The sequence below is a fragment of the Prosopis cineraria genome, unplaced genomic scaffold, assembly GCF_029017545.1.
Source record: "Prosopis cineraria cultivar Desert tree isolate PC_DT_omini unplaced genomic scaffold, ASM2901754v1 PC6, whole genome shotgun sequence".
Classification (NCBI taxonomy): domain Eukaryota; kingdom Viridiplantae; phylum Streptophyta; class Magnoliopsida; order Fabales; family Fabaceae; genus Prosopis; species Prosopis cineraria.
Genome location: NW_026555337.1, coordinates 8846318 through 8858841, shown reverse-complemented (window position 1 = coordinate 8858841; position 12524 = coordinate 8846318). Strand labels below are relative to the sequence as shown.

Sequence of the window (12524 nt, the reverse complement as noted above, 5' to 3'; positions counted from 1 at the left end):
TTTCATTTCAACGCAATGATTCGAAAATAATCTTTTAAAGCAAACAGTTATGCAGACCCATTTCCTTGACCCACACCAGCATTGGTCATTGTAGCAGGCAAAGGAAGGAAGCAGAATAACACAAGCACGGCATTTTCTACATATGGGGATTGGTGGTTTCATGATCATGAAAGCAATCTCTATGTATGCAATTGACAACATATCACCCAATTCGTCTTCGTTACTTCCTATGCAGATCCAAATCTCATAATTTATTCTTTTTCTATTAGTAGTAAGTGCTATATATACCTGCCGTTCCAGATCTGTATCATATCTCTTCTTCACCATCTTCATCTATAGCATTTCTTAGCTTTCTTGTTCATATTGCTGAGAAAAGCGTTCTGTTCATTGTTTGTTTGTTTTGGTCAAGGGGAATATCTAGATTATCTACTGCTTCGAATTTCAAATGCTATAGTATTATACCATACGATACAGACAGGGCAATGTATTCTGAGTTTTCTTGTTCCAGCCCTATTGGAAGAATGGACTGTGTCAATTTGTTCAAGAGATCTATCAGTAAATTTTAGCTATGTTTGTTGAATCAAACACGACATGACTATGTAATTGATGCTTCAAGCATTTTGATCGAGGTTAATTTGAAGTATCCAAATCTTACTGGAGATTGTTTTTGCTGATCGATGGCTTCTTCCGGATTTTTTCTGATCTGTCTACTGCACTCCGCGATAGCCCTAACCTGTGGATCACTCATGGTTTTCTTCTCGGCGGAGATCTCCGAGTTCAGCCACGGGTCGGAGACAGCTAGGAAGCTTCAAGGATCAACGCCTCACGATCAATTGCTGGTTCGAACTTCAGATTCGTTCTCGGGATTGCTCTTGTTCACGATCGGATTCATGTTGTTCATGGTGGCTTTTGCAAAGGACAGGGAGTTTCAGAGCTTCTTCGCAAAAGGATGCGTTGCCGTTCACGTTTCCATGGCAGTGTGGAGGTTTGGATTCTTGAGGAAGGTTGAAGATCTGGCACATGAATGGCCCAGGCAGGCTATTGGAGACCTGGCATTGGCAGTTTCTTGGGTGTTCTTTCTTGTGTATTCATGGAGAGAGAAGTATGATTAGTCCTCATAGGATTGATTACCCAGTACAGAGAATTCTGTCAGCGTGATGCAAAAATGGCAATACTTCCCTACACGAGCCATGCTTTTTCAGTGTAATTTGCAGAGACAATGGTACAAAATATTCATGTTTCTTGAGTTACTGCATTTCTTACTCAGGTTGGTGGAGACAGTGATCAGGATAATAGATTGATTGATAGGTGTTTTAAACAACCATATCTTCAGTGGCCCGAGGGAGAAAATCAACTGTATCATCAGAATCATAACTAGTCGCTAGTCGGTAATAGGCTCAGCATCTGCCAACATGACGCCACAGATACTGGACGGAGGAGACGTAAATAACGCAAGGCCCCTGCCACTGGCTTCTAGAGATTCCTTCTCAATTTCCTATATAAAAAAAAATTAAAGATTAATTTCAGAGTTACAAATAATTTAAATTTAATTATAAATTATTTATATCCCTTAATGTTAAAGTTTTTTTTCAATCACCTTGCCGTTTCTCCTGTCAATGTTTTCATTAGTGGGACCTAATTTTGAATTCTTTTAAATATTTTTCATTATAAAATATTTTTTGTGAATCTCATGTTATTTTTTAACATTTTTCGTCTCCACTTCCTCCTCTCCTCTTTTCTGATCTCCTCTCACAAGTTAATGGCATCTTCTCTCTCTCCCCCCCCCCCCTTCTGAAATAAAAGGAAAATGATTACAGGAATAAGGCTAGCAGTTGCGATCTCGTTTAAATCATCATCCTCATATAAACCAAAACACTAAGAAACAAAGTAGCCTGCCTCAGCAAATATTATTTGTGAGTAGTTGCTTCCTCTCGTGCAAGCCTCGTAACTTTTGTCCTATGATCTATCCCTTCTCCAGTTGACAAGTGTCTCTGTATACCACGTTCTGATTGTGGTATTTCTAACCAAGTAATGTCCTTCTTTTGTGCTAACTAGAAAGTTGCTCTGTTTTTGTAGAAAGAAATAGAGCAGGGCTGCACTTACGTCCCTTGAGTACGGCATGCAGATGGGAAATGCTGCAACGGAGAGAAAGTAATTACGCCTAAGAAATGGAGAGGGAGAGGATGTGACTACATGAACACGAGGGAGTGCAACAACAATAACAACAAGGAGAAGAAAACTAGAATTAAGACCAAGATGAACAAAAAATGTATGAAAAATGATGATGAAAGGCATAGGGAGGAGGAGGAAGAGAGAAAAGAAGAGGAAGTGACTGTGGATGCAAATACGAGTGAGAAGAGAGGAAGGCAAGTGTGGTGATGGAGGGATCAAGGTGCAGTAGAGTCAACGGGAGGGGATGGAGGTGTTGTCAGCAAACACTAGTAGGTTACCCTTTAGCTATCAAGGCTAAAGTCGATGACGATGGGTTCCATAGATGTGTTTCTTGTTGTGGATGAAAGCTATACGCCTCGTGCTAATCCTTCAAACAACAAGCACAAGGGCTACGACTTGTGCCCTAGGAGTGAAGTACGAGGAGGAGAGAAAGGGAGGGAGAAGGGGGGAGAGAGAGGATAGAGAGATGATGTTTTTATTATTATTATTATTAAAAAATATAAAAATTACTACCACTGTCGCACCCGGAAAAATGCGACGCGAACGGCGCGCGAGCGGAGGTCCCGGCCTTCGCGGCGGGAACTGGATCGAACGAGGAGTCGCCACCAAGATTTTGAGGTAAATCTCGGGAAACCGATTAATGGAAGATAAGGGTGGTCTGCGAAATCAGAGAACGGGTTCGGGAGTCGGTTGAGTGTGGGGAAGGTGTTAGGCACCCCACAACACCCGTTCGTGAGAACAGTTACCTGAAGTTTGTTGTGCTCTATTAATATGGTTTTAAAATTATTTTAATTATCCCTTTTATATTCATGTGTTTGATATAAAAATAATGATAATTGAGTGAGAAATGTTTATTTATTTACGAGAGAGGACGGACTTGACTCAGAATCTGACTCTGAGGCCTACGTACCCTGTGATGGGGATCAAAGTCCACGTAATTCGGGCTTAAAAGTTTGTCGGTAAAAATATTTTTTGAAGAGAAATTAATTAGAAATAACTCACCATTTTGCAAATAAAACAATTTCTGAAATTGTGATATGTGTGTTTTAAATTGCAAAAGGTAATTTAATTTTAATTATTTTCTCAATTTTTGAATTTTGAATAAAGAAATGAAAGGGTTTAAAATTATCTTTCTTTATATTTTATGATTAGAAATTTAATTGCAGTACCTGTAGAACCTTATTGATTCATACGGTAATGCAATTGCTCTAAGTATTTGCGAAGATTCTGAAATCTCACATGATAGAAGAGTTTGGCAATTCAATTTATTTATTTATATTCTTATGTACATTTTAAGTATCAAAAATATATTTTAAGTATGTATATACATGTTTTGAAGAATTTTAATCATCATACCTGCAAAGCCTTATTGACTTATACGGTAATATGATTATCCTAAATATCTACGGAGATTCTAAAATCTCACACGAGACAGGAATTAAATTTAATTAATTGATTTAATTAATTATATAATATATATGTATATATATTTTAAAAACTAAATCGTTATATCCGCAGAGTCTTATTGACTCACACGATAATACAATGATCTTAGAAGCCTACGGAGATTCAAAAATTTCACGTGGCTAAAAGATATAATTGGTAAATATGGTTACAATTTAAATACATTTAATTTGGTTAATTAAGTTTCTTAAATTGTATATTATATGATTATTTGCAAAAATTACTTATTTATTACAAAAATTGAAAATCACTATATCTACGAGGACTTACTGTCCCACATAATAATGTGACTAATTTAAGTTCCTACGAAGATTCTTAAAATCTCACATGGAACTTAAATATTTAGTATAAAGAAAGAGTTAATTTTAATAATGGGCCTTTAGAACCCGTATAAGTATCTGCAAAATTGATCCCCATACTTGTAAAATCTTATTGATCTTTATGGTATGAGATCATTTTAAATTCCTGTAAAAATTCTCAAAATCTCCTGTTTTAAGTTAAAAAAAAAATATATATATGTGCTTAGCATATGAGCATAAAAATAAATACGTATATTCGAGACTTATTCACCTGGATATAAAATTCATAGAAGCAATTAATAAGGTGTGAACTAACCTTACACACGCTCCCGCAATGCCCGTAACTGAGAAAGGAAAAGGAGATGAAGACACAGAGGAGGACGAAGTGCACCGTCTGTGATGGCAGTAGCCCCTGCAAACTTACACGCTCCCGCGATGCCCGTAACTGAGAAAGGAAGAGGAGATGAAGACACAGAGGAGGACGAAGTGCACCATCAGTGATGGCAGTAGCCCCTGCAAACTTCCACACTTTCTCTCTCTCTCCAGTTGCTCTGTTATTCTTTTCGTCTCCAGTCTTCGCTCGTCCTCGTGCTCTCTCTCAGTTCTCCTATGCTCTGTTTTTACTTCTGATCTCCTTCTTCCAGTTTTTCTCGCCTCGTTTCTCCATTTTTCCTCTCCTTTTCTGCTGCTTCTTCTCTGCTCTATTTTCTTTCTCTCTTCTCTTCCTCTCCCGGACTCTCTCCTCTGTCTCTGTTTTCTGTTTTCAGTCCTCTCGGTCTTTCTTTTTCTGTTTCACCTCCTCCGTCTCCTCCTCTTTTCTCCCAGCCCTGTCACTCCTTATATAGAGGATGGAAGAGCTGAATGATTACTCCCTTTCTCTGCTTCTTCCTTTTCCCTTCTCTTCCGCTGCATTTTCTGCGTGCGCCGAAAGCTCTCTGCTCTGTTTTCATTTCTGCATGGCTCTTCTTTTTCTTTGCGTGTGGGTGCTGCCTTTCTGCTTCCCTTTTTCTTCTGTCGTGTCCATGCCTCTACTTTTTCTGTGTGTGTTTCGTATGTGTTGGTGCTGTGTTTTTCTTTTTGCTTTCTCGTGTACGTGCATGTTTCTATTTCCTTTCATTGTGCGTCTCTGCTTGTTTTTTCTGTGTGTGTTCTCTGTGTAGCTGTGGCTGTGCGTTGACGTGTTCTGGTTTCTCTGCATGGCTGAAAGTTCCTTTTTTCTGCGTCTGCTCGTGCGTTTTTCCGGCGTTCTCTTCGTGCATGCGTGGCTGACTGTTCTCTCTCTCGTTTTCCTTCTTTTTGTCTGTTTCATGTCTGCTGTGTTTTTGTTGCTGAAGCTGGGCAGTTCAAATTGGCATGCACGTGATACTACCTCTTTATTTTATTTTATTTAATTATTCAATTTCATAGTATATTTTTTTTAATTAATTTTCTTTTAAGAGAAGGGTTATCTAAGGTAAAAGGAGAGAGGATTTTTTTGTTAGATGATGATGATGATTATTATTATTATTATTTTCTTGAAAATATAATCCTAAAAAGGATTAAAATTTTTTGTATTTATATATATTTTTGGTTATTTATTATTATTTTTAAAAAAAATGCCCGGACAAAATACGGTGTTCACAGTTGCCCCTCTTTACTTGTTTCTTATGTAAGTATATGAAAAAGTGTGTTTTTGAATTCTTACATAAGTGACAAGTAAAGATAGAACATGTATTTTGGTCGGCCATGCAATACCTATGAAAAGACCTAATTGCCCCTGACACGACAAGATATGATTAAATGCGAGACTATTGCATAACAAACACAGTGACATGATTTTTGATTTTTAGCAATGTGATGTGAATGAAAATAATCAAATGACAACGATCCAAACAAAATATATGTTGACTAGATGCCCCCTCTTCATTTGATTTCTAAGTGAGAATTTCATGAGATGATATTCTTATCTTAGAAATGAATGAAGAGAGAAACATGTATTTTGTGAGGAGGGGCAAGACTCTTAGGTATCTACAACCAAAAAAAACAAAACAAAATAAAAGAAAGGGTTTAAAATGAAATGTGATTTACGAACTAAACAAAACAAAACCTCAATGGAGATGAATTGCCTATGTTCCAAAGGACCAGGTGGATGCCTGCTTTTACAAGGCTCGGAGGATGCCTGCCGTGACAGGGCTTTAAAGAATTGTGCCAGCCGATACTGGGCTTTGTGGTGCCTGCCGTGACAGGGCTTTTAAAGAATTGTGCCAGCCGATACTGGGCTTTGTGGTGCCTGCCGTGACAGGGCTTTGGGGGCCTGCCGTTACAGGGCTTTAAGGAATCGTGCCAGCCGGTACTGGGCTTTGAGTGCCTGCCGTAACAAGGCTTTAGGGGCCTGCCGTTACAGGGCTTTAAGGAATCGTGCCAGCCGGGACTGGGCTTTAGGGTGCCTGCCGGGACTGGGCTTTAGGGTGCCTACCGTTACAGGGCTTTAAGGAATCGTGCCAGCCGGTACTGGGCTTTGAGTGCCTGCCGTAACAGGGCTTTGGGGTGCCTGCCGTTACAGGGCTTTAAGGAATCGTGCCAGCCGATACTGGGCTTTGAGGGCCTGCCGTAACAGGGCTTTAGGGGTGCCTGCCGTTACAGGGCTTTAAAGAATCGTGCCAGCCGAGACTGGGCTTTAGGGTGCCTGCCGTAACAGGGCTTTGGGGTGCCTGCCGTTACAGGGCTTTAAAGAATCATGCCAGCCGGTACTGGGCTTTGGGGTGCCTGCCGTAACAGGGCTTTGGGGTGCCTGCCGTTACAGGGCTTTAAAGAATCATGCCAGCCGGTACGGGGCTTTGGGGTGCCTGCCGTAACAGGGCTTTGGGGTGCCTGCCGTTACAGGGCTTTGGGGGCCTGCCGTTACAGGGCTTTAAGGAATCGTGCCAGCCGGTACTGGGCTTTGAGTGTGAGAATAGGTTTCATCTCACGGGGAAAATATGAGAAACTCAAAGGTGAGTTTTGTTAATTCTTCGCTTACTTCCTTAGGTTTTGCAAGTTTTTAGTTTGCCCTAATCTAAATAGGGCATACTCTCTGTAGCAATGCATGCAATGGGATGATATGCAATGCATGATTTTTTATTTGCCCCAATCTAAGTGTGGCGTGTTTCTACGACAAGGCATGCAATGTGGTAATGTGCCATGTATGATGTTTATAGGCGCTAAATATACATTGGATGGATGATTTGCAATGTAAAGGGTAAGACGTGCTTATTTGCCCCAATGCAAATGTATGAATAATGCAAATGTATTGCAAAAATTTTATTGGAAAGCTTAATGTTGAAAACTATCTTAGTATTTATCCCCCTTTTTTTTGAAAATTTTGTGCACATTGAATAAATCATTTCGAACATAAGGTAATACCTCCAAGTCTGTTATTTAACCTTTATTCATTAATAGGTGTAGTATCACAGTATGCCGTTGCCCCTCTTTAGAAAATTCCAATGACCAAATTCTTGTCACTTGATCTTGTCTTCAAATTGATGAGATTAACTATTATAACCAAACACTAATAGTAGACATGCTCTCATTATCATTTTACACCTACGTAATGATCTTGATACCTCAAGGGCGAAAGGCGAGAATAAAGATACCAGCATTCTACGTCAAGTAAATGCGTCAATGAATATTGTTCCTTGAATGCGAACCTGCTGTAATATATGAGATTTGTATCCAAATATGATAACACGAAACGAGAAGAAAGATGGTCTCAAAGGAGCAAGGGCGGAAAAAATTCATTCACTGAGGCTAAAGTTCATAGAGAAATGGGAATATCTTGGTTTATGAGTACAAATGGCCAAAGCGCGAATGGGATATATGGATTTACTTTATCACATCTCTTCCTTTAGCTTTTCAAAACCCCAACAGGTGTTTCACTGAGCTGCTATTGATATGCATAATATGAGAGACGATGGAGATAACTTTCCCAAACATAATTAACTTTTGATGCCTTCCTTTTCTTCTCCTAAGACATCCTTTTGTCTTGGCGAACTCTTCTTCTTCTTATCATGACTTTGCCCCCCCCTTTTTTTTTAGCTCTAACTTTTGCTTAGATTACCTTTACAGGTTTTTTAACCTAACGAGCTATTCTTTCCTTTTCATTTTCTATTAGCTCTAACTTTTGCCTAGGTTGCCTTTACAGGTTTTCAACCTAACGAGCGCTTCATTCTTTTTCATTTTCTGTTTAAGCAAAGTAACGCTTGACAGCATCTGCATTAATGGGCTTTGCTAACTCTTGACCGTCCATGTCAGCTAGGATCAGTGCTCCTCCAGAAAAAGCATGTTTGACAACATAAGGTCCCTCATAGGTCGGAGCCCATTTGCCTCTATTATCTTCTTGGTTAGGCAATATTTTCTTGAGTACAAGATCCCCAGCACTGAATTCCGTGGGCGAAGTTTTTTATCAAAAGCTCTTGCCATTCTCTTTGGTACAATTGTCCATGACACATTGCAATGAGCCTTTTCTCTTCAATCATGTTAAGTTGCTCAAATCGGGTTCGTATCCATTCATTTTCTTCTAAATCTACCTCTGCCAATACTCTTAAAGATGGTATTTCTATCTCAATGGGTGTGTAACAGCTTCCATTCCATAAACAAGGGAGTATGGGGTCACCCCTATGGATGTGCGTGCAGTAGTACGATAACCATGTAAAGCATAGGGAAGCATCTCATGCCAATCCTTATAAGTTACTGTCATTTTTCCAATGATCTTCTTAATATTTTTATTGGCTGCTTCAACTGCTCCATTCATTTGAGGTCTATACGGGGCTGAATTATGATGCTTGATTTGGAACTTCTCGCAAAAGTTCCTGACTTCCGTTCCATTGAGATTGGGACCATTATCAGTAATGATCCTTTCAGGAATCCCATATCGGCATAAAATATTTGTCTTCATGAATTTAAGGAACGTCTTTTGCGTGATGCTAGCAAATGAATTTGCTTCTACCCATTTTGTGAAATAGTCAATCGCGACAAGGATGAAGCGATGTCCATTCGAAGCTTTTGGGTTAATTGGGCCAATAATGTCAATGCCCCACATTGAGAATGGCCAGGGTGATACCAAATTATATAATGGGATTGGAGGAGCATTTATCCTATTAGCATAGATCTGACATTTATGGCATTTCTTGACATGCTCAAAGCAATCTTTCTCTATTGTTAGCCAGAAGTAGCCATACCTTTGAATCTGTTTGGCCATAGTGTGACCATTCGCATGCGTGCCACATATGCCCTCATGTACCTCAACCATGATTTTCTTTGCTTCTTCTGAACTCACACAGCGAAGTAAAGTACCATCATAACCCCTCTTGTATAGAACATCTTGACTGATAAAGAATGTCATAGCCAAACGACGAAGGGTTTTCTTTTCATTCTCAGTCATTCCAGCTGGGTATGATCTCTTAGTGATATAATCCTTAATATCCTGGAACCAAGGATATTCTTCTCGATCTTCTTCAACATTCAGACAGTACGCTGGAAAGCTTCTAGCTTCCACTTGGATGGGTTGGATATGGACTCCACAATCAAGTTGGATCATTGCTGCTAAAGTGGCTAAAGCATCAGCGAAGCGGTTTTTATCTCTAGTCAAGTGATGAAAGCTAGCAACCTTAAATTGCTTAATCAAATCTGTTAGGAGTTCTTGATAGGGAATCAATTTTACATCCTTTGTTCTCCATTCTCCTGTTACTTGATGAATAATGAGAGCTGAATCACCAAATACCTTCAAACACCGTATACCAAGGGTAATAGCTGCTCGAAGACCATTAACACAAGCTTCATATTCTGCTATGTTGTTAGTACAATCAAATTCTAATTTGATGGCCACTGGAAATTGTTTTCCTTCGGGTGAAACGATCACCGCTCCTACCCCATTTCCATGCATGTTGGCGGCTCCATCAAAATACATTTCCCATTCTCGCTCTTCATTGTTTCCTTCACCACAACCTTCTTCTGTAGTGCATATGACTTCATCAGGAAATTGAAAATCTAATGGTTGGTCATCCCCTAAAGGATTATCGGCCAAGTGATCTGCTATTGCACTACCTTTGACTGACTTTTGCATCACATGCTTTATATCATATTCTGATAGTACAACTTGCCATTTTAGTACTCTACCAGTAATGTGCGGGCTCTCAAAGATGTATTTAAGTGGGTCCACTCGTGAGATTAGCCAGGTAGTGTAGTAAAGCATGTATTGCCTTAGCCTTCTAGTTGCCCATACTAGTCCACAACAAGTTCGCTCAATCACCGGATAACGAGCTTCACACTCATTAAACTTCTTGCTCAAGAAATAAATCGCTCTTTCCTTCTTTCCAGAATCATCAAGTTGACCTAGCATTGCTCCCATTGAGCGAGGTAAAGTTGTTAGGTAAAGGATTAGTGGACGATCTGGTGATGGAGGTACCAAAATCGGGGGATTTAACAAATAATCTTTAATTTTATCAAAGGCCTTTTGACAATCATCATCCCATGTCCCCTTGCAATTTTTCTTTAACAGTTTAAACATTGGTTCGCAAGTGGCTGTTAGATTGGCAATGAATCTAGCAATGTAATTCAATCGTCCCAAGAAACTTCTAACTTCTTTCTCTGTTTGGGGAGATGGCATTTCTCGAATTGCTCTCACTTTATCTGGATCTACTTCTATCCCTTTACGACTCACAATGAATCCCAATAACTTCCCAGAAAGAGCTCCAAAAATGCATTTGTTAGGATTCAATCTTAGCCGATATTCGCGTAATCTCCCAAATAGCTTTCTAAGGACTCCAACATGACTCTTATTCTCCGCTGATTTAGCTACCATATCATCTACATATACTTCAATTTCTTTATGCATCATGTCATGGAATAGTGCTACCATAGCTCGTTGATAAGTTGCCCCAGCATTTTTCAAACCAAAAGGCATTACCCGATAACAATAAGTTCCCCATTGGGTTGTAAAGGTTGTTTTCTCTTTATCCTTTTCATGCATAGGGATTTGATTGTACCCTGAATAACCATCCATAAAGGAATAGCGATAGCTTCGAGCAGTATTATCGACCAATACATCAATGTGGGGTAATGGAAAGTCATCTTTCGGACTCGCATTATTTAAATTACGATAATCAACACACATTCGAATCCGACCATCTTTTTTAGGAACAGGAACAATATTTGCCACCCATTGTGGGTAAGTTACTACCTCCAAAAATCCTGCTTCTAACTGCTTTATTACTTCTTCTTTTATCTGCAAGGACACCCCCGTGTTCATTCTCCTTAACTTTTGTTTCTTAGGCTCGACCTTGGGAAGTAATGGTATTTTATGAGAAGCAATGCTTGGGTCTAGCCCAGGCATGTCTTTATATGACCATGCAAACACATCTATGTATTCTTTGAACAACTCAATCATTTGTTCCCTTTCAGGATTATCTACTATTTTGAGCATTCTTTGATCCTCCTCGGTTCCCATATTAACCATCTCAATCACTTCTTCATGTGGGCATATTCCCTTATCACTCAATTCAAGCATCTTTGAAAAAGTTTGGATTATGTCTTCATCATCAGACTCACAATCATGCATATCAGTGGCAACGAATGAATCATCTTCACAGGGTTTATTAATCTCTGGGTGGGAGATGGAATCAGAAGAAACAAAATCCCTGGATAATGAATATGGAACGAGATGAAATAAGGAACAGGAATGAAACGGAGAAAGAAAGATGTATTGAAGTAGATAGGGTGGAATAAAGAAATAGACATGAATGCAATTGAAATTCATTTTCATGAATTATGTATATCAAAAGTTTGCATTAGTGAATACCCAAGATCTATTACCTAAACCTGGGCTCAAAAGTGGATAAAATAGGAACAACATAATTGAAACAATTACTCTAAGCTAATGACATCATTGGCCTCTTCAAACTCCCAATTCGCCAGAACTTTGTTGGAATCATCGACTGCAATTGAGGCACTTGTTCTGCATGGTACATCTTCATTAAAAGAGATCACTGAGATAGCTGGTTTATATATCACCTCGGACGGGCCTGGGAAGGATTCTTTAATGTGTGGAATCTCCAATTTACTGGCCTTTTTGCCATTTGCCAAACTTGCTTTGTCTTTCATCTGGTCTTCCAGGGTAGGCTCATACCCTAACCCTTGGCGATTACAATTATCCAAAACCTTAATTGGACACGTAATTCCTTGTAAATGAGAGCCTAAACCTTTCCCTGGCATAAACCCACTCTTCGCCATGATTTTAGCCACGACGGAATTGATGTTGTGAGTACTACCGCAAATACCCTCGACCTCTAGGCTTTGAAAGGAAACTCCATAATCTTTCTCTGCAGCCTCAATATAAGGGAGTGAGCTTGGTTTGCTCACCATGATTTCCTCCTCTCCTTTAACTGCTATAATTCTCCCATCACTGATGAACTTAACCTTTTGATGTAAGGTAGAAGGAACAGCCCTAGCAGAATGAATCCTCTGGCTTTCTAGCAGCATTGTGTAACTTGTTTATGTCATGAGTTGGAAATCCACCTTAAACCTGCTCGGCCCTATCTCCAGGGAGAGACAAATGGATCCTAATACTTCCCGTCT

The 12524-nt window shown here is 39.5% G+C and overlaps 2 protein-coding genes across 3 annotated transcripts; one reads left to right on the top strand and one right to left on the bottom strand.

Moving 5' to 3' along the window:
• The first annotated feature begins 86 nt into the window (after nucleotides 1–86).
• On the top strand, nucleotides 87–3020 carry LOC129314437 (uncharacterized). Of its 2 annotated transcripts, none has more exons than XR_008594112.1 (2): nucleotides 87–1222; nucleotides 2077–3020. XR_008594112.1 is itself a non-coding variant. In XM_054957878.1 (2 exons), exon 2 carries the CDS (start codon nucleotides 678–680, stop codon nucleotides 1110–1112), a length of 435 nt encoding a protein of 144 aa, XP_054813853.1. In that variant the 5' UTR covers nucleotides 87–271; nucleotides 410–677; the 3' UTR covers nucleotides 1113–1240. The 2 variants fall into 2 exon arrangements, 1 of the variants encoding a protein (XP_054813853.1); XM_054957878.1 differs by lacking the exon at nucleotides 2077–3020 and having other exon boundaries at nucleotides 87–271; nucleotides 410–1240.
• A 5116-nt stretch (nucleotides 3021–8136) lies between these two features.
• LOC129313824 (uncharacterized) lies at nucleotides 8137–12428 on the bottom strand. Its single transcript, XM_054957235.1, is given in 5 exon segments — nucleotides 8137–8339; nucleotides 8342–8377; nucleotides 8380–8524; nucleotides 8527–11587; nucleotides 11818–12428. Coding segments are annotated over 5 exon segments (4056 nt in total).
• Between the last annotated feature and the right edge of the window lie 96 nt (nucleotides 12429–12524).